Source organism: Chrysemys picta, chromosome 4 (assembly GCF_011386835.1).
Source record: "Chrysemys picta bellii isolate R12L10 chromosome 4, ASM1138683v2, whole genome shotgun sequence".
Lineage (NCBI taxonomy): Eukaryota > Metazoa > Chordata > Testudines > Emydidae > Chrysemys > Chrysemys picta.
In genome coordinates, this window is record NC_088794.1 from 122,117,265 (window position 1) to 122,140,525 (window position 23,261).

At 43.5% G+C, this 23,261-nt stretch overlaps 1 protein-coding gene across 1 annotated transcript in view; it reads right to left on the reverse strand.

Moving 5' to 3' along the window:
* Window positions 1-23,261, reverse strand: part of KCNK10 (potassium two pore domain channel subfamily K member 10) — a 100,873-nt gene that overhangs the window by 54,270 nt on the left and 23,342 nt on the right. Inside the window, exon 2 of the mRNA XM_005285359.5 lies at window positions 6,748-7,070. Within this exon, the coding sequence (XP_005285416.1) occupies window positions 6,748-7,070 (323 nt within the window). The remainder of the gene's footprint in view (window positions 1-6,747; window positions 7,071-23,261) is intronic.

Below are 23,261 nucleotides of genomic sequence, written 5' to 3' on the forward strand. Positions count from 1 at the left end.
CTCAGATCTATAAAGGTATTTCAGGGCCTACATCCCAGACTTAGTCCAAGGCTCAGGCACCTAAGTCCCAGTTTTTACTCTGCTGCAATCCACAAAACTCCTGCCGAACCCTGTCAGTGCCTACATTTTCAGAGTAAAAGTCCCTTGGTTTCAGTCTCCAGGAATGCCCACCGCTGCTGCCCTGTAACAAGGTTGGGACTCACCACCAGGGCACCTCCTACTGGTTACTCCAGGAATTAGCTCAGTCCAGTGGAGCGTCCCCTCTCGGTGGTATCCCGCCCATTGTCTTGCTCTCAGTTGGGCTCTGAGCCCACGTCACTGACCAACTCACAGCGTCCTCTTCAGGACCACTGCCCTGTGGCAGTGCCCCTTAGTCCTTCCACACCCCCTTCCGGGGGGGGAGGGTCAATCAGCAGTCTCTATGTCCAGCCACCGTGGTCAACCACACACCCCACAGTCTAATCCCTTCTGTCAGGGACCTGGCATGGTCTGTAATGGCCACTCCCTACAGCCAATGGCTGGGTGTACTGCAAGGGGAGAAGGGGGGTGAACCCAGGCCCACCCTCTACTCTGGGTCCCAACCCTGGGACCCTCTGGCGGCAGCCTCGCTGTCCTCCTTCTCTCCCCTCCTTCTGTCTACTTCCCTGGGCCGTTTCCCCTATGGCCCCTTGCATCCACTAGGCCCTTCCCTTCAGGGCCTGCAGGCCTCAGGCTAGAGCTCTCTTTTTGCTCCCCGAGCCTGGCCAGCACTGCACTATCCACGGAGCTAGTCTACCTACTCTGGAGACAGACCTTCCCCTGTCAAAGGCCTGGGACAGACTACCTGCTCCCTTCCTGGGCAGCCTTCTTATAGGGCTGAGCCTGGCCCTGATTGGCTGTCTCCAACCTGGGCCCTGATTGGCTCCCACTATGCCCTTCTCCCATTGGCTGTGCGTCTGCACAAGCCCACTGGCCTGCCGCAGCCCATACTCTCAGGGAGTGGGGCAGTCCGCCCACTACACTCCCTCTAGGTGTCTTGGTGCCTATCTCCTGCCTAAGCCCCAGAGCAATTCACAAACAGGGAAGATCAGCATTCAGCCATCTAACTTGCGTGTGGGGCCTGATCCAGTAGGTGGGTTCAAAGGCTGCCTACTGAATCAGGGATCATTCAAAATATGGAAACAGTTTCACTTATAACCCAGGGGTTAGGAACTACACCTGCAATGGGGAAGATCCAGATACAATTTCTGCCTCTCTGTTAGCAGGGTAGAAAGGAGTTTGAACTGGGCTCTCTCTCCTCTGAGGCACATGTACAAACCACTGAGCTGTGGGATATTCTGACACAGGACTCCTCTAATCATTCCTGTTGAAGCTATTTCACTGTGGCTAAATAATGAAAGAGAGAAAATGAGTCTATAGTTCAGTGTTCAGTTGGGCATCCACCAGAGAGGTGGGTGACCCAGGGCCTAGTCCCCTGCTCCAGTCACTTCCACCTCCTCCTTCACTATATTTTTTGCATTGAGTGAGGTGGCTGTCTAATGCATTCCTGCAAGAAACTGGTTAGGAACCTAAGCCACCTGACTCCAGGAGATGGGTTCCCATTCATGGACTGCCAAGCAGAGATAGGTGCCTCTCTCTCTGAGAGCGGTGGGGCATAACACCCCTGCTGTTGTAAGCATGTCCCATGGACTATCTTAGGTGGCTTCCTGCCTACCATGATGGCTTTTGTGGATCGCATTCTATGGTGCTTCTCTCTCCCCATTCATTATATAGGGAGCCTAGCCAAGTTTTCTGGATCATAGTTTTGTTCCTGTGATTTTCTAAGTGCCTAAAATTTAGGCATTGCAACACTCAGCCTTGCAACACCTAAGGACTCTTATGGATCTAGGCCACAGCGTCTAAAGTTTCTTTACTAATTCTGCTCTTTAGGGAAAAAACTCAAAGCACACCTCAGGGGTTGACAGCATTAGCAGTGCAAATAGTTGAGCCCCAGACAGTAACTACTGACTAGCCTCCCTCCTTACCAACTCTCTGTTCTCATACTATTTCCTGTTACCATCCTGGGTAGAGCTGCTACAGTCAGCTATAACACTATAAAGAGAGGGTACTGATCATCTTATCCCTGAACCATTAGGATGAGTAATCCTGGTAATTGTACCTTAGCAAGTATAACTGTGGATCTTATTTTTATTAAAATAATTGTCTAATCCTTTGTTGAATCTTACAACACTTTGGCCAAACGGGAATCAGAGAGCTAAACACAAAGGAGGCAGTCAGGTCTGTTTTCTTTTTATTATATCAGACCTTTTTCTTTCTTTTTTTCCTCTCAAAATTCAATTTCAGATCAATCTGATGAAAGTCCCCTCATCCAAAAGGGCTGCAATTAAAAACTGGTGCATAGCTGGTTTTGTCCATCCCTCACTCCTCTATATTTACAATAGTTCATAATATCATTGAAGCCAGGTCATAGATTGCATGAAACACTAATTAATGAGTTATTTTCACTGCAGTATATTCATCAAATTTTTAAATTTATCTTAAGAAGCAGATGGGTGCTGACAAAACTACAAACTTTCACTTCAGGCAAACTGGAATAACACCAGATGTGCAGTGAGACAATGTAGTTATTGCTAGTAGAAACTGTTCTGTACCCTGTACCGCAGCAGGCACCAGTAGTTGAGATGGGCCTGAACTGAACTCCATTGGCAAACATAAACTTTGAGAAGTTCACATCTTTCCCTGAATTTCATGGACAGGGCCTGTCTCTACAACAGTTGAAACAAAAGCCCTATATCTGACCAGGCATAAACTTTGAGGCTATTTGGATCTGGATTCCCCTCTATCTAGACATTTATACTGCACTTATCAGTCGTTTCTGAGCACCTGCACATCTAAACTTCACAGCCTGGGATCATCTCTGGTCACTCGCAATAAAACCAGTAGTGTTTGTGCCAATTATACAAATGTTTTTGGAAGGCAGAAGAGGGGATCGGTATGGAGACCACCTTTCAGCACACCGAGGTTCTCCTAGACTCACGCAGCTACCATGTGTCTTCCTTCTATGCTTTGTCTCCCCAAGGCAAGACCCTTCCAGGAGACATAGGACCTAGGGCTCAGGTCAGAAGTTTGACCTTGCAAACTCATCACAGGCTTCATCTCCTCTTTACAACCTCTCCTTACTGCCCCCTTCTAACAAAGGCTACTCCAGCTTGAAAGAGCATAGACCCTGGCCTATGGTTAAAGTCTCCCTTTCATTCCCCTATTGGATCTGTTCCATGAGAATGCACTCCAGTAGCTCAGAGCTGAGTCCTCATTGTAACTCTGGGGAGTATGCTCTATGCATTCATCTAACACAATATAAGTTAGTCTAATTCAGGGGTAGGCAACCTATGGCACGTGTGCCGAAGGTGGCACGCAAGCTGATTTTCAGTGGCACTCACACTGCCCGGGTCCCGGCCACCGGTCCAGGGGGCTCTGCATTTTAATTTAATTTTAAATGAAGCTCCTTAAACATTTTAAAAATCTTATTTACTTTACATACAACAATAGTTTAGTTATATATTATGGACTTATAGAAAGAGACCTTCTAAAAACGTTAAAATGTAGTACTGGCACGCGAAACCTTAAATTAGAGTGAATAAATGAAGACTCGGCACACCACTTCTGAAAGGTTGCCGACCCGTGGACTCCAATTGAATAAATATCTAATAAATATTGCCCCTAGGTGTAGCTTTGCGATGAAAACATGTAACATCGCCAAGACCCAAGGAGATTACCCCATTATTCTAATCTCATGGTCTTTCAGACGGGCCAGCACTTGGTGCAATGCAGTAATCCATTGTGCCAGCTAGGGAAGATGTCACTTTTTAAAATCAACATAAAAGGTAGAAAGCAAAAATGTTAACCCCTTGACAATAATCTGAAACACTGTGTTGTGCTCTTACACTCAGCTCAGTTACAAGTGCAGTTTATAATGTATCATTGTATTTCACCACAGTTGTGAGCCATGTTTACCTATTCCTAGTCACTCATAAGAATCAAATAGAAATTATTCTTTATTGACAAAATACATTTTAATATTTTACACTACCTGGCCTTAAGCCATTCAGTATGTCAAACTGCTAAACCGGTTTAATTTACTATTTAGAAATGATTCCCAGTTAGCCAGTGAAATGCCTGAGGACAAACTGAATTCATGAGAGAGAAGATTTGTTCAGAATATCTGACTTGCAGTGACACAACCTGCCTGGATATGAGATAAAGGCCACCACCTTTGAGGTAAAAGAAAGGATGAAATGTTGTGTACACTTGAAAACTGAAACCTGGTTCAGAGTACATGATATTAAGAAATATCCTGATGTTGCACTCTTTAGCATCCTGTTGAGATAGAATTCCTAATAGGCAGGGGAAAGTGTTTGTTAGAAAAACAAGAACTTCACATATTTTTGAATCATTATCAAACAGGACCCATCAGCAGCACGGAAGCATGTCCTCTGGAATGGTGGCTGAAGCATGAATGGATGTATGAATCTTTAGTGCATCTGGCACGTAAATATCCTGCAACACCAGCTACAACAGTGCCATGCGAACGCCTGTTCTCACTTTCAGTTGGCATTCTAAATAAGAGGCAGGCAGCATTATCTCCTGCAAATAGTAACCAAACCTTTGTTTGTCTGAGTGATTGGCTGAACAAGAAGTAGAACTGAGTGGACTTGTAGGCTGTAAAGTTGTGCACTGTTTTATTTTTGAATGCAGGTTTTTTTTTACATAATTCTACATTTGTAAGTCAACTTTCACGATAAAGAGATTGCACTACAGTACTTGTATGAGGTGAATTAAAAAATACTCTTTTTTTACAGTGCAAATATATTTGTAATAAAAATTATAAAGTGAGCACTGTACACTTTGTATTCTGTGTTGTAATTTAAATTAATATATTTGAAAATGTAGTAAACATCCAAAAATATTTAATGGTATTCTATTGTCGTTTAACAGCACAATTAATCGTGATTAATTTTTTTAATCACTTGACAGTCCTAATTAAAATAAGTATAGTTTCCTCTTGTGACCTATAGAGTTGTGAGATTCTCAACAGTTTAACCAGGCAGGAGGAATTGGGTCCAACTTCATGCAAAAGTTTTGTGAACCTAAGCAAGCCTCTTGCTTCAGTTCTGGACCCGTCACAAAACTCCAATCCAGGTGAGTATAAAATAGTTTCAAGTTTGCTTGAAAACATTTTGTACTGCATTCGAGAATAGATCTGGACTTCCATCTACAATGTTTTGGGGACATTCTCTCCAGACTCCAGGTCAGAACTTTGGACAACTAAAAAGAGGCTGTGCTCCACGAAATTCATCACAGGTTTTGCACTGAGCCTAATGAATGTTAGGAAAGGACTTTAGCAGACCTCCCAACAGTCCCAGGTTTTGCAGTACTATCCCATTTTGACCGCCAAAACCTCCTGCCTCAGTTGAAGCGAACATTTCTAAATTCAGGGTCACCTGGGATGGGAGGCTGGAGTCTCCAGTTTCCCTGTTGGAGAGGGCCCCCAAATCAAGTGGCATTGTGACCTGGCACATGGGATTGCAGCACCACTCAGGACTGGCCCATCTGCCCCTCCATAGATGCAGATGGAGGGGCCCACCGGCCAAATTTGTGTGGCACCGCAACAAAGTGTGCTAAATTGCAATGCCAATCAAATTTGGTCCATACACACCTCTCTCTCTAGCTATGGAGCGGGAGAGGAGCCAGACATGAGCAGCATTGTGTCCCACTTTAGCTACTTGAAATGTTGGGAGCTATGCTTTAGTGTGTGAATACTTATGCACTGCAGACCTCATCAATAAAGCTCACTCATGTACCTCAATATTGAGGTTCAGTGCTGCAATTTGAGCTGCTCCCAGTAAATGGGGATAGAACATTCTCAGACTGAAATGCCAAACACATCAGGCCAAATTCAACCCTAGTGTACCTTCACTGACTTCAGATGATCCACACCAGCACTGAATATGGCCCCCTCGACACTACTGTAGAATAGAGCAAGTGTTGTCACTCTTCTGAAGCGAAATTCTAATCTTCCTCATCAAAACAGATTTTCACTACAAGAATTCTGGACTTTTTGTGTAGGATTCATTTATTAAATGAATGGCCATCTTATTAACGAACCCCAGCTTTGTCAGTCAAGCCAGCAGGAAATGCTCTTACATTAGTGTGCACAGGCCTAACAACAAATAAATGAAGTAGCTCCTAGATGCTTTAATGTGAATTCAGCATTGGTGAAAGCTGCCAGATTAAAAGCACTGCAAACAGGAACATGTACTGCACAGCCAGCAGCAATGCAGACCTTTTCACAATATCTTGACTGGGAGGCACCACCTAAAGAACAGAAAGAGGATTATCAAGTCCTTATACCCATTTGGTCTTTGACCCCTCTGTTGAGGCTGCCAGTTGGGATGGTGAACGTTGGCAATACTGACACTTCTTGAGTGGAACCTAGAATGAGACCAATTCATTTCACACAGGCCACCAAACAGCTCTCAGCTGATAACTTCTGTCACTACCCATTTGGGTTAGATTCAAACCAGGGACTTCAAGCTGGAAGGCTCCCTACCTCATTGCCAATCCCCCTGAGACATCCAGTCACCCTGTGATTGGGACTTAGCAATGAAATACTAAGCTCATTTCTCAGAACTTCCAGGAAGAGGCTCAAAAAAAAATTTATATATATTTCCTCCTCCACCATGAGTTGCTGTCTTCCTCATATCTCACCTGAATCAGAGTCTCCAGCTCCATTGGGGTCACACAAACGTGCTCCCGAAGGAAATCCGCCTTCTCTGAGGCTATTGTATTTTTCTGGCTGCTTTCAAAAGGCTGCTCCAGGGCACGGAAGACAAGACCTCCAGTTACCAGGTAAGCTACAACCACAACAAAGATGGCCACCACTGTTTTCCACTTCATGACTGTCTGCGAGCCCTGGGAGGTGGTTTCCATGGTGGCGACCACAGTGGTTCGGGAAGAAACAGAGAGTCGTGGAGCTGGATGGTGCCCGTTAGTCTTGGGCTCACAAGCTGACATGGCTGAGGGAACAACCACTGAAATGCAAAACAAAGGATGTTAAAAATAGGTTTGGTAGAAATAGATTTTTTAATTTTTTTGTATATATATATTTATTTATATATATAGGCTGTCAAACGATTAAAAAATAATTGCAATTAACTGCAAGGTTAAAAAATACTTGCAATTAATTGCAGTTTTAATCACACTGTTAAACAATAGAATACAAATTTAAATTAATTATAAGTATTTTGGGTGTTTTTCTACATTTTCAAATATATTTATTTCAATTACAATGCAGAATACAAAGTACACAGTGCTCACTTTATATTTTTATTACAAATATTTGCACTGTAAAAATAATAAACAAAAGAAATAGTACATCTCGACCTTGATATAACGCTGTCCTCGGGAGCAAAAAAATCTTACCGCGTTATAGGTGAAACCGCGTTATATTGAACTTGCTTTCATCCGCCGGAGTGCATAGCCCCGTCCCCCCGGAGCACTGCTTTATCGTGTTATATCAGAATTTGTGTTATATCGGGTCGCGTTATATCGAGGTACAGGTGTATTTTACAATTCACCTCATACAAGTACTGTAGTGCAATCTCTTTATCGTGAAAATGCAATGTACAAATGTAGATATTTCTTTACATAACTGCACTCAAAAACAAAGCAATGTAAAACTTTAGAGCCTACAAGGCGAAGCATGAAGAGGCATGTTTATCATATCTGGAATGTGAATACCTTGCAACGCCAACCTACAACAGTGCCTTGTGGACGCCTTTTCTCACTTTCAGGTGACATTGTAAATAAGAAGCGGACAGCTTCATCTCCTGTAAATGTACACAAAGTTGTTTGTCTTAGTGATTGGCTGAAGAAGAAGTAGGACTGAATGGGCTTGTATGAGGTGAATTGAAAAATACTATTTCTTTTGTTTATCTTTCTTACAGTGCAAATATTTGTAATAAAATTATAATATAAAGTGAGCACTATAATCTTTGTATTTTGCATTGTAATTGAAATCAATATATTTGAAAATGTAGAAGAACATCCAAAAACATTTTCATGGTTACAGGAAATAATTACTTCATGACAATAGACATGGACATTCAAAAAGTCCTTTAAAACACAAGTTGTCAACATCATATGTCAAAATATACAAAGTAAATATCCTTAAATCAAATGTTAAGTTCTCAAACTGCTTTTTTTTTTAAACTTTGCCTATCTGTAAAATTCTAATTTTCATCAGATTGTGTATGTATGGTAAAATCAATCTTTATCAACATTTACCAATACAAAATTTAATCCTTCCAAACCTCATTAAAAATTAAAATCTCCAATTGAAAGCATAGCTGGGATCTTTACAAAATTATATTTGCAGATACATAAAGTATTATGTCCAAGATACACAGAAGAACCTTGTTACGTTGTAATGATAATCTCAATCTGAAGGGACACCTTCCCTCAAAGGATCCATCAGCATTTCACATATTCATACAAATTATTCACAGAGATCATTTCACCCATTGCTTCTAAGGACACACCAGCTGATGTAACAATTTAGGAAAAAACTGGAGAAGAGTTTATCCAATTAGAACACCAACAGGGATTTTAAACTGGCAGAATGCAGATCACGCAAAATGGAGTTTTGTCGGAACACTGGAATTAGCATCCTATTCTGACATAATTATGAATTATTATTATGGAAGAAGCAACAGAGGGTCCTGTGGCACTTTTAAGACTAACAGAAGTATTGGGAGCATAAGCTTTCGTGGGTAAGAATCTCACTTCTTCACTTGCATCTGAAGAAGTGAGGTTCTTACCCACAAAAGCTTATGCTCCCAATACTTCTGTTAGTCTTAAAGGTGCCACAGGACCCTCTGTTGTTTTTTACAGATTCAGACTAACACGGTTACCCCTCTGATACTATTATTATGGAGTCATTAGTGACCAGAAGTGGTTAGAATTAGACCTGGTAAAATAGTAAAACATTTCTTTTCAAACATCTTGACAAATCAAAAGGCTGAGTTTGATTTACTAGGATTTGTGGGACCATATGATTCATAATTACTCAGAAAGCCACCGGGTTTTTGTGAAAATGTTCGTGAATCCTGAGAGTTTTAAAGATTTTAGCAGGAAACATGCTTCATCCAATGTTCTGTGCCAGACATTTACTGCTCGTGAAGGGTGAAATTCACCACCATGCAGAGAGTCAACACAAAGCCTATGTGTCACGCAAGTCCTGCTTAAGCCCTCAGAATAGGGCTACCTAGGCCCTTGAACTGTAGGGTGACCAGATGTCCCGATTTTATAGGGACAGTCCCGATTTTGGGGTCTTTTTCTTATATAGGCTCCTATTACCCCCCACCCCCGTCCTGATTTTTCACACTTGCTGTCTGGTCACCCTATTGAACTGGCATGCTACTTGTCAAGCTGATTTGACTATATACATAGGATACCATATGGGTTTTAGATGCTACATTCATTTTAAACAGAACCTCTGCTGCAACCTTAACTATGGTGCCACTATTATTACTCCATAATCACTTTGAGACCTCATTGGTTTTTCAGTGTCTCTTAACCTTTCCAGACTAGTGTACCCCTTTCAGGATTCTGATTTGTCTTGCGTACCCCAAGTTTCACCTCACTTAAATACCTACTTATAAAAATCAGACAAATACAAAAAGTGTCACAGTAGACTACTACTGAAAAATTGCTGACTCTCTCTCATTTTTACCATACAATAATAAATCAAATGGAATATAAATGTTGTACTTACATTTCAGTGTATAGTATACAGAGCAGTATAAATAAGTCATTGTCTGTATAACATTTTAGTTTGTAACTTTGCTAGTGATTTTTATGTAGCCTGCTGGAAAACTAGGCAAATATCTCGATGAATTGGTGTACCGTATACCCTGGAAGACCACTGGTTTAAGTCACAAATGAAATGAAACTAGATGACAAAAATATAGCCTCTGGTGCTAAACCAAGGCTGACTTTACCCTCCAAGTATCTTAGCCTCTTCAAATTGAGGACTATACTTAGATGTTTACTGCATCTAGGGGGAAGGTGAAGTGTCTGACTACAAACAATTTGAACATACCAGCGTGATTATACCATTAACTAGACAATGGGTTACAATTCTCTCCCAGCAGAAGAACAATTTGTGGGTACAGAATAATTTACAGAAATTGCTGTCTACTAAAAATCAAATTGTCCTAAAACAGGTACTTGCTTAAGCATTACTTTGGGGATGGTTCCTCAGCCTGTAGAATGACCAACACACTACAGAAACCTACTGAACGTAATTCTCTTCACATATAAGTTTAATACTGAGCTAGCACACGAAACCAGCTTGCATCCAGGAATCAGAAGGAAAGCAGCTTTTCTGTCACTAATACCCCCTCTACTTTCCCCCACAACCCAAGGATTTGTTGGCATGAACATAATGTGGGGAGTCAAAATCCTGAATTCTAATCCCAGCTCTGCTGCAACCTCCCTATATTTTGGGGCAAGTCATTTCACCTTTTAGTCTCAGTTTCCCATCTGTAAAATGGGAATAATAATGCTGCTTGCTCTTCTACCTCACGAGGATGTTGTGAGAATTAGTGCCGGCATGGTACTTTCAGTATATAAAGGGCTGTAAAAATGCTGAGTTTTACTAAAATACAATCACCTCTGGAATGAAATGGAGAGATAGTTTAACAATACACAGCAGCACTACAAAACAGTTTAGGAAAGTGAAAAATTCCATACCCACTTGAAACAGCAAATTCCATTACCCAATTACCACACAATTACCCAAACTGGAATTTAGCTGGGAAATTAAGATATACACCCTCATTTATCCAAAAAGGTGACATGGGATCTTTAGTAACAGAAACTGGCCATGAGGTTTTTACATGTCATTTGAAAGGAATGTTGCCATATGGAAAGCTCCCAGCGTCCCTCACGGCTGTGTCAAGAGAAACAAAAGATATATTTGGCTTTGAGCATATTAAACTTATGCAACAGGTACCCAGGCCTAAAAGAAATGGAAGGGGATCTATGGCATAACTGATTTTTACAGCAGTTTAAGTTTTGGTTTTGTGCTTGTGATTGGCTCGACTATAAAACCACAAGAAAGGAATAAGTCTTGCAGAGGTACACGGTGTTCCAACTGCAAAGGGCAAAATGAAACAATTGGTTAAAAGGTTTTATACAGCTAGCCACACAATATAGTGTGGTTGTTGAATAGGCCACAGCTGTTATGATATTTTATAAATTGGAAACTTGGAGTGTATTAGGCATAATGGAACCAATGCTGTCTAGACTCTAGACTATTGAATGCAAGGATGACATTAGATGGTGATTGGATGGTGCTAGGTGTGTAGCTAACTGCACATTATAGAAAGAAGTAAATGTAGAGTATAAAAACCAAAAATAAAACATGAAATTATGACCAATTTGGAACAGTGACCACTGCAACTTGCATCCCCGGCAGAGTAAATTAGAGCAATCTTGACCTCCCCCTTTCTGTATTTGTGCTAAGCTGTCTTTAGTTAGAACAATATGACTTAATAAAACTATCTCAGCTGAGCTATTTGATGTCTCACTGATGGATGATCTAAACCAGTGGTCCCCAAACTTTTTAGGGTCATGCCCCCCCCTTACCCTGGTCCACGCCCTCCAGGAGCGGAGCCATGAATAGGGGTAAGGGAGCCAAGGCTGGGGGCACAGCTGGGGCCGTGGCTGGGGCCAAGGCTGCGTTTGCAATCCAAGTCTGAGGGCAGGGCTGGGAGTGGAGCTCTGGCCGGGGTCTGAGGCTGGGGGTTGGGACCAGGCTGGGAGCGGAGACGAGCACAGGACCAGGAACCAGGGCCGCGGCTAGGAGCGGAGCGGGCATGACTGGAGGTGGGGCTGGAGCAGAGCTGGTGGTGGAGCAGGGCTGGGTGCCACTTCCTCCCCACCCTGACATGGGGGCTGGCCCAGACCCAGCCATGCCCCCCTGAATGTTCCTCCATGCCACCTGGAGGGGGCGCACCCCACAGTTTGGGAACCTCTGATCTACATGAATCCATCTAACAGATATAAAAATCAGCTAGGAAGTGCCTGACTTAAGGTTGCCTGTGCATATGTATTATGATACAGTCTTAGATTACATGAGCACATACTGCTTTTTACATAGGATCTCATTCAGTGTATAGGACAGTGGTGCTCATTGAATGGGTAGCCATTCAATAGTTCTCTTTAGCTTCATCATTCAGTGTCTGGTCCCATGTACTACTTTCAGCACACCCTGTTCTGGATACAGAATTATTAATTTCCCCATGGTTTTTTTCTCTGGTGCTCTGATCATAGAATCTGAGTCCTATATAACCATCAAAGAATTTATCTTCACAACACCCCTGTAAGGTGCTGTGGCTTTATCCCCATTTACACATGGGGAATGGAGGCACAGAAAGTAAGGGCAAAAATGTCAACTAATTTCAAGTTCCCCATCCGAGAAGCCAAGGGCCTGATTTTTTCAGAGTACTCAGCATTTTTATATCCAGAGCACAGGTCCCATTGACCTTAGTTCTCTGGATGCCATCAGGGGAGCATTGAGAGTACAAGAGATATGTTTTCCCAGCTATATGCAGTGTAGTTGTAGCTGTGTCAGTCCCAGGATATTAGAGAGACAAGGTGGGTGAGATAATATGTTCTATTGGACCAACTTCTGTTGGTGAGAGAGATAAGCCTTCGAGCAACACAGAGCTTGAAGGATCTGAAGAAGAGCTCTGTGTGGCTCGAAAGCTTGGTCCATTATCCCAGCTCTCAGTTCTGGTGCCCGACATCACAGTGGCCCCTTGCAGTCACGAGGAGCAATTACAAAGAACATCCTACTCAGCCTCTGCAGCCCTGGACCGGAGTGACACTGGCGCAGTCCAGTCAGCAAACAGGATTTATAAAGGGATGGATCATACCCAAGCAGATGGAATCAAAAAATTCAGCTGCCAGAACCTATCAAGGCTCTGCTGAGCATGTATGAACTGCAATTTCAAAGGCTTATAACTTGATCAAATATGAGTGGATTTTCACGGAGACAGCACAAGGCATATCCCCGACACCAGGGCAACTCATCCTGACTAATTTCAAGTCCCTGCTTCAAAGCAGGGAGAGGCCAGAGCTTCTCAATGAAACCACTGTAAGAATGCTGGGGGCATGGGTTGTTTCGTCTTTTTAAAAATAGAAAAGAAAAAAAATGTATTTTTCCCCTCACTTCATTCTTGGATAGAGCTCACCCATTTTAGGGGACACTTCCCAAAAAAGTTCAGTGTGAGGCAGCTATTCCATATCGAAAATTTCAGCCTCAACAATTTAAGGCTGGCAAAGTTATAAGCAACTGAAAATATGGTCTTGTAATGTCAAGAAAGCTCAACATAGGTGTTGCTACCAGCTCTACTTATAATGTGTTTGGTTGACTGCATGGGAATAAATCAATTCATTTCACAAGCGGCTCTGCAATACTATTATTTTATTATAAGACAAACGTAGTGCACAAGAACAGGGGAATGTGTATTAGCAAATGCAAAACAAAATCCCTGTCCTTTAATCCCTTATTGTTTTATTGTATTATTTCAAAATAAACCACTATCAAAATGGACCTCTCCCAGGGCAATGTTTGTTAAATCATATTGAAGGCAAATTAATCTGCCTCATTAAAAGCAATGATGAATCTCCATTCCCACACACACACTACTGGCAAAAATGCAGCCCTCAAAGGAAAGTGTGTGTTTTGACACAGGCCTTTTCCCAGTGAGAGGATGCCAGTGGGGAAGGCAAGATCCTGTTTGTTTGGATAAGCTTTAGAGTAAAACAAGCAGCAGACACTAATGTTACCAGCTGCAATAAATGTCTGCTTCTGCACTGCCATTAACCTCTGAAAGAGCCATCTACGAGAGTCAAGCCTTGGAAATCCTTCTGCACTTACATGAACAGAATAGCCAGGCTTTTCATTAGTACAGAGGTGCTTGCACATGAGGCTTCTAACAACACTCGATCAGGGCCGGCTCCAGGCACAAGCCCAGCAAGCAGATGCTTGGGACAGCCAAGGGGAAGGGGCGGCACGTCGGGCTCTTCGGCGGCAATCCGCGGCGGGTCCCTCAGTCCCTCTTGGAGGGAAGGACCTGCCACCGAAGAAGAAAGTGGCGCGGTGGAGCTGCGGCCGATCACGGCTTTTTTTTTTTTTTTCTCCCCCTCGCTGCTTGGGGTGGCAAAAACGCTGGAGACGGCCCTGCACTCGATGAGAGTTAACCTGCTTGCCCACTGATGGGCAAGCAGGTTAGGGCAGGGCAAAAGGGTGAAATGTAAAATATTGTTACTAAAAGGATACACACTGTGTTGTGGACATTGGCTTAAGAGCTTTTTACCTAGGTATTCTGGATCTACTGCTTTAATCATTTATTTGTGGCTAAGGATTAAGTAGTTAATGACTTGAATGCTTGGATTTGGAGATTTTGTTCTATGTGCCAAGTAAGAACATGAACCCTTCCCTGACAGATCATGAGTAAGAGAACTTTGCCCGGTAGAAATCTGATCCTGCTTCCACTAAAGTCAGTCATGGAGTTGTCAGGATTGGGGCCTAGAAAAAAGTTCAGGGAATAATATCCTGTATGAATGTACAGTAGGGAACAATCCTGCACTGGCCCCTTAGAGAAGAGCTAGATGACCTAACAAGGTTTTTCCCATCTTCATTGTTGCCAACTCTCACAATTTTAGCATGAGTCTCCTATTGATATTTTTCTTAAATCCCCAGCTCCTGGATGCAAGTGATTGCATGAGAATATCAATCAGTAACAGACAAAGGGAGTGCAGCCTCCCACCTTGTGCCTGCAGGGATCACGCATCACTGTCCCTGCAGCAGTGCAGAGCTCCCTCTGCAGCTCCACATAGGCCCTTACTCCCTCAACAGCGGAGTTGCAAAGAGGTGTCTGCATGGCCACAGGGCTGGTGACACCAGATCCCTGCTGTTGCAAAGAAGACTGTGGTCCTGGGAGTCGAGGGGGCAGAGTAGAACTCCTGGCCAGGGCCACAAGGAGGAGGATGAGACCCCAGGCTCAGTCACCCCACTGCTGAATGGCTCCTGACTGAGGATGAAGCCATTCAGCAGCAGCAGGGTGGCCTCCCCCACAGCTGGGGGCTCCTCCTCCATGCAATCATGATGGGCTCTCTCTGCTCTGCGCTACCCGGATCACAGCTTCCCCCTGCACCTTCCACCCCAGGGTCATGGGCCCTTCCGCTGTATAGGGAGCCCCCTATAGCCCTGCCATCAGAGCTGCCCTAACCCAACCCCTAGTTAGGGTTGCCAACTCTCTAATTCCAGAAAACCGAATACCCTTGCCCCGCCCCTTTCCTGATGCCCCACCCACTGCCCGCCCCTTCCTGAGGCCCCACCCCACTCACTCCATCCCCCCTCCTTCCGTTGCTTGCTCTCCCACATGCTCATTTTCACTGCAAGGCCCAAATAGGCAGATGTATTGTTTTGACAGATGTATTATGTTACGTTCAGGTTTTATTTGTTACAGAATGCTAGATTTGGCAGCAAAATAGTCAAAAGAGTAATTTAAAAAAAATTAAATTTCACAAAGGTTTTCATGATTCTTTCCCGCCCCTCTTCCCATTTTTCGTAACCAGCTCCATGGTTTTTGTTCACTAAAGTTATTGTAATTTTATGTGTGGAATTAGGACCACACATTATCACAGCTGCAATTGGTCCATTAAAGGCCCACTCCTGAAGCCCAAATACAAATCCATAGAGCAGAGCACAACCACAGAAATGCACATCTGTCCAGATACCTATATAAATAAATCTGTAGAAACTGACTCCCACACTTACATACAGATACACACATGTATTCATGTGTACACATCTAGCATTCACTAACACATATACTTCCACATTATTTACTATTACAATTGTTTAGTGCCTAGAGACCCCAACTAAAATTAGGACTCCGGGGTGGTAGGTGCTGGACATACACATAAAAAGAGAGAGTCCGCAACAAAGAGTTTATAATGTAGCTAGACAAAGGTGGGGTGAAATGTATGATCCGTCGGCTCTTCTGCAATTACTAGTCAACAACATTCACTTTTTAAGTAATACATTTCTTTTAGAATTCCCTTCTCTTAAAAACTTGTTATGAAATGAATACAGTAACTCCTCACTTAACAAGCAACAGAGGGTCCTGTAGCACCTTTAAGACTAACAGGTGCCACAGGACCCTCTGTTGCTTTTTACAGATTCAGACTAACACGGCTACCCCTCTGATACTCCTCACTTAACGTTGTACTTATGTTCCTGAAAAATGCAACTTTAAGTGAAACAATGTTAAGCGAATCCAATTTCCCCATAAGAATGGATGTAAATAGGGGTGTTAGGTTCCAGGGAAAAAAAAATTTATCATACAATACAGTACTATCGTTGGGAGGTGCCCCCACCTTACCCCACACAGGCACAGCCCACTGGCACTGGAGACAATGAGGCAGGCAAGGAGGCTGAAGGTGCTGTAGGCTAGGAGAAGCACGTTGCACAGCAGCAGGGGCTCAACCCTCGGCCCGGCCAAGCCCCCCCATCCCCCAAGCCTCCACCCTTAACCCACCTCTTCTTCCCCCCTCCCCCTTTACTCTGCATGCCGCATCCTCGCTCCTCCCCCCTCCCTCCCTCCCCTGCCTCCTGCCCATGGCAATCAGCTGGTTTGCAGAGTTCGGGAGGCAGGGAAGGGAGGGAAAGCCTCCTCGCTCCTCCCCCCTCCCTCCTGAACGCCGCAAGCCAGCTGATTGCCACAGGCGGGAGGAGGGGGAAGACCCTAATCCTAGTCCCCAGCCTAGCCCCTGCTTAATTTTCAGCCAACCTTAAAATAAATAGCTCATTTAAAAAATTTTAAAGATAAAAATAATAAAAATTAGGGGAAAAAATCGAGTTCCATCAAGCCTGCTCAGACAGCTCTTCTGCAGCACTGCCCTATGCACGTGGTACATCCCTCCTGAAGCAATTAAAAACCACAATCTTTTGCAAAGTTTGCATAGCACGTTGCCAGTTAGGGAAGCTCCGAGGAGCAGCCCCCGCAAAAACAGTCCTGAGGATGAGCCTGGAAGGAACACAAACTGAGACTGCCTGCCTGGCCTGTGCTAGAGGGATGCCTGGGGAGAGGTGGACCCGCTTATGTTCACAGCATGAAACAAACACTCCTGCTGGAAGGTTGCAATGTGACACTACCTTCCTTCTGAGAATTCAGAACAATGACACAAAAGAACCCAACATACAGAGAGAGAAAACAGGCTGTTCCCTAAGGCAGAGTGGCACAACTCAGCTCACCCTGCTTTCAGCTGGCTCGTCACATGCTAACTGATTGGACCCTTTTCTACAGAGCTTTCTAACCTGTAAGCATGACCAGGAACCCCCCACCACCCATACACACACAATTTCTTCAATAGCCTGCAATTCTAACACATCCTTCAAAACATCACAGCCCTGGGTCCTGACTGGCATGCCTTCTGGGCAACCTGAGAGCCTACAAACGACTGGGACAGGAGAACAAAGCCTGAGCTGGCTGTAGGGAGACAGGGGAGAAGCAGCTTTAGAAGTGCTTCCAGCAGCAGCAGGAGAGGTCTCCCCTGGGCCTGAGACTGAGCTGGAGTCCCAGATCCACAACAGAGGCTGAGCCCCAAGATTCTGCTGTACCCACATGGACTGCGAGCCAAGTTGGCCTGCCCTGCCCCAGCACTAAGAACTCAGGGTCCACTGGTCCTAAGGGTCATCCAGCCCCTGAGGAAGGAGGAATAAAGAGCTCCCCCTCCATTGAGGTTCAGGGTGCCCCCAGGAGAGGGCCACATTTAATTTGAACTGATCAGACTATTCTAAGTGCAGAAGACAGACAGATTTATTCCTTCAGAAGTGGTTTTCCTTTTCAGTGGCCCACTCATCGCATTGAAAAATTAATACCCAAAGATTTTCCTATTTAAAACAGTGTGAAAGGACTGAAAGGTGAGCAGCCCAACAGTGGAGAATGCATTGATCTTCCGCCTTTAAAGCCTGGGCTAGTCTCCAAATAGAAGTTTCCGAGGGAAACGGGTTTGTACCATTTGCTTTCACATCTCAAAAAAAAGGAAAAGAAAAAAAGCACACACACAACAAACTCTGAAGTGATTTCACCTAAACTGGCTGCTTAGGGAAAGATAACAGCTGTGCGTGTGGGGAAGAGTTAGGACAGGGTTATGCAGGAGGAAACAATGAAGCAACCAGTGCATTAAGCTATTAGCTACATGTGTTTCTCATCCAGGTGTGTGAAGTAGAAAAGGCAGTGAGGATTTAACAGAAGCAGAAAGCACATTATGCAGGAAGTGGGAGGTTGTTACAGGCATAATGTTATTTAGGAGTGTCTATACACATATAGCGCAAAAAAACAAAAAAACCCACCAATTGTGTCCTTTGCATTATCATTGCATGGTTAGTCACTGTCTGGCCACCTTACCTGCTTGTTCCAGTTTCCTCCGCTCTCTGTCTCTGTCTGCTGTGTCTTATAGAGCCAGAAGTGGTGAAGTGAAGTGCTCAGCATCAATTTAGCAACAAAATAAGTGACCAGATTTTCACACATTGAGCGCTGAGTTCCACTGAAAATCTGGCTCTTTGAGGGTAAATTGTGGGAGACAGGGATTGTGCCTTCCTTTGTGTTTGTACAATACCTTAGCACACTGTGGGCACTACTACAAATACTAAATAATTAATAGGTGAAATTCAGGTTGTGATGAAGACATGGGAGACAAAATCCTCCCTTCTGGCTGGGACAATGTATGGAAATGTAGCTCAGCATTCCCATGACTGTTGTTCCAGCTTGAGTCAGAATAGCAACCACAGCCCCTCTGTGGGCACTGGATCCATATAACTGCCCGCTCTCCATATTGGCCTATGCAACACTGGCAGGGACACCCTATACTCTCTGGGGCTGCACCTCTAGTAGCATCCAACTGCAGGGCTTAAGCACAGCAGAGGATCTGGTGCTAGCCTACCACAGCAGGGAGAATTTCACACTCTCGTGTTTGTAAAGTACCTTGCCGGAAGGTGCTTTAGAAGAGTAAAGTGTTAGTATTATATTTGCTTCAATGAAAGCAAAGCTGAAGACATCACTTGCTGGGAGAATGCACATAATGCCTCAGAGCAAATGGCTTTACACTGCAGCAGCATCCCACTGGTGAAGTCTAACATCATTTTACCTAACGTGGAGTCTCTAATGCAGTAATAGTGCTGCTGACATCAGCAACATCTCAGCAATCTGCTGCAAAGGCAGTCCTCAGTGGCAACAAATTCAACTAAGGACTGAAAGGGAGAGATGGGTGGACGAGGTATAAATGGTGATCTAACCTTAAAACAAAGAGGCTGAGTGTGTTGTTAAAAACAAAGTAGTATGCTGATTACCCCCAAAGGTTCCTGCCCAAGGGTGGTTTTTTGTCAGTGTTACAGGCTTTGCTTTGGGAGAGAGAAATATCAGCAGTGCCTAATTTCTCATCCCTGCCAGCAGCTTTGGGGAAAAGTGTCATGTACAACAATTCTGCAATTTTTGAGATATATCGGCAGTTGACAATACGATTCTCAGCAATTTCCAGCCAATCTACATGATTTCACTTAATTGTTTATAATTGACACGCTATAATTAATAGCTCTTGGAATAACCCAATGCTTAATTGATTTGGAATGCAGTTGTAAGGGGAAAATTAAAAACACCACTGTTTGTAGCGCTGTTTCCTCGCTTCTTTATTAGAAAGCTATAGTTAAGACACTAAAAGAAAACAAAGAGCCAAAAATGGGAGTACAGTAGAAGCCAACTAAGCACAATGGTCTGAGACAAAGCTTGTCATCCCATTTCAGATGGCTTCTCAACTATCAGAAGGGAGTCCTGCAAAACTGGTGGTGAGGTAAATCATCAGGCTGTAAGAGCTAAGGAGATTTTAAGTTTCCTACCCTGTGCCATAAAAGCCTTCTTGGAACAGTCAAGCAGTTTAGAAGCTACACAACAGGCACATAGGATGAATCTTGCGTTCTACTAAAAATGGCGCTGCCCTCCCCATTTCAGGGTAGTCCTTCCCATGGAACAAGTGTGTTCACTGGGAGTCATCCCCGAGGATTTTCCAACTAGTGGAGTGCCCTGTGGAAACATCCCTTAATGCTGTCACACACTGAATACATATCTGATTACCACCAAGAACTTCAGACTTCAGGGTTTTATTCCTAGACTATATAGGTTCTTACATCGCTCTCATCATCATAGCTCATAAAGCACTAGTATAGGACAGAGGTCAGCTACAGATTGGGAGGGGACAGTACAGATAAGAATGGAGTTCAATATGGATAATTCAATCTCTGGCTTCTCTTCCAAGGCTCTCCAAACATGATGCTTTTTTGTGATGTAGACACATGTCCACTGACTAGGTAATGGCCCATCAATACATAGGTCAGCACTCAAACTATAGTGATGAACATGGATGTAGACAGCAGACTGCCTTCACATGCTAATGACTTTCTGGTTCTCACTACTAGAGTTGGGTGAATACTGCACAAAGAGCTATCGTTCAGCTTTTTGAAGGAATTTGCTTCTCTCACATTCCACACACACTTATTGTGTTTACTTTCTGTACACATTCAAGGAGTTGACTTTAATGGCACACATTTTCATAGAAAGCAAATGTCAAAGTTCCATTACCTCTCATACTAGGAGCGCTTATACTGTCACCAATCAAGAAAAGAAAACTATACTATGTGACTTATCTAACCAATCACAACTAAGTGACAACTAAAAGTGTCAAAGAAATCATAATCTGCTTGCAGATATTATGCACAGGGCCAGCTTGGCAAGCAGGTGCTTGGGGCGGCCACTCCGGAGAGGGGCGGCAGGTCCAGAAATTGGGCGGATGGTACCTCACTCCCGCTCGGAACAAAGGACCGTCCGCCGAATTGCTGCCACAGATCGCGATGGTGATCACAGCGTTTTGGTTTTTTTTTTGTCTGCTTGGGGCGGCCAGAACCCTGGAGCCGGCCCTGATCATGCAATTACAAAAAGAAGCTAAATTTGTTGAACAAGTTATTTGCTCAGTTCTATTAACTGTTAACCTGGTAGTGACGATTTTAACAAGTGACAGAGATTAAAAGCTCTCTTTAAAGTTATTACCAATTCACTGAGCCATCCAGTTCCCTTGTTTCTTTTGACAGCTTTTTGTCAGGGTATTAAAAAGACTTTTCTGTGGAATTCTATTATTTCAATTTAAGAATCCTATGCCTTGCTTCCCTGCAGAGATTTAAAAGAAATGGATGCAGTCTGATTTAATTTTACTCATGGAAACATAATTAGAGAGATAGGAGGCTCTGAATAACATTTTGATTGTTAACCATGCCTTCCAATGATGCTGCTATTTTAAAAAAAGTCACCACAATTCTTTCAGGAGCACAAGAATAGCAATTCAAACAACCAGCTGACTGGGGTCTTTCCAAGCAAGAAAACAAAAGTCTCACTGCTTTAAAAGTTTATGGGGCCAAAAAATCCTACTGCCATTAATCATGCAAAAACACTTATTCGAGTCAACAAACCAAATCCCAAGTCAGTTTATTGACATCTTGATGAATAACTAGGTGATTATTTTTAATTAAGCATTTAATTTTAATTGATAGGTAATTAATAACCTCGTAGACTGTAAGCACTTCAGAACATGGACCCACTCTTCCCGTTTGCACAGAGCCTAGTACAAGGGGTCTCCAAACCTGAATCCATTACTGCAATACAAATATTTAACATGTATAGCAGGCCTTTCTCAATGCACATTATAGCTCAATTTTACAAGTGAGGAGACCAAAGCAAAGTAACATACCCAAGCTCACACAGCAAGTGGGTGACAGAGGTGGGAACAGAGAGCTGGTCCTCAGGCTCCTGGTATTGTGCATTTTAAGGCATATAGAAACTGAGGCAGAGTCTCTGGATTTGGTCTTCTGAAAGTCAATTAGTTCAGAAAATTCATAATTCATCTTTTGTTTCCACAAGGCTTGGTTTTGTTTCCACGAGATGTTTTTTATGGTGAATAAAGATAATTTTTCACATCACATCTCTCTTTGTGAAGCATTTTGGTTTTGACCAAAAAAAAAAAAAAAGCATATTTCGATGAAACTTAAGTTAGTTGACAAAGTTCCCACCAGCTCTACTTGATACGCTTCTTGTCCTAACTACTATTTTATATATTCTAAAGCTACATAATATTTAGGTGATTGAAACTCAAACCAGATAAAATTCACATGGGTTCAAATTTCATTATAAACCCGAAGCTTACTAATGTTTGCAGATTTTAGTCCACATGACTTAGCCCTCTAGCCAGGTCACATTTTAGTTCCATCCCTTTCAGGGTAACAAAGTCTAACTGATTGAATTGGCCCTGTCAACACTGGTTCTCCACTTGCAAAGTAACTCCCTGCTCTCCATGTGTCAGTATATAATGCCTGCATCTGTAACTTTCACTCTATGCATCTGAAGAAGCGAGGTTTTTACCCAAGAAAGCTTATGCCCAAATAAATCTGTTAGTCTTTAAGGTGCCACCAGACTCCTTGTTGTTTTTAAAGTCTAACTGAAAACCCAATGTCTTTACGCGTGGTTGTTGGCCCCGTAGTCCCTACATCCTTCTCTCAAGGCTTTAAATAGCCTTTATCCCCTTATGTCAGAGGCTTCACTCTACCTTCCCAGTGGTTGTTAGCCAAACCCAAGTTCACTCTCTACCCTGGGATCCAATCCAGGACCCAAGGTTTGCGCTATCAGACTCCTTGCTGATGTTTCCCTAGACTTCTTCCTACTGTAGCCTTTTTTCAGGCCTTCTCCCCCACAGCCTCCTTAGGTTCACTGTTCTTCCAGGGCCATGACTCACAGGGCTGTGCCCTGAATCCCCCAACAGAATCCCAAAACAAAAGTACAAAACTTAAGTGAACTTCTGTCCTCTTCAGGCTTGACCTTTCATCCCTCTTACATTTCCCCTGCTCAGTTCCTCAGCTGAATGCCTCCCAGGGCTCTCTCCCTGGAAGTCCAAATCCTGCCTTTTTATCGGGGCTCACCATAAGAGACTGTTCCATGTCTCTCCTGGCCTCCTGCCAGACTTCTGCTTAGGAGAGGATCTCTGGACCAACTCTTCCCCTGAACTTCCTCCTTGACTCTTCCAGTCTCTTTACTCTCTAGTGCCAA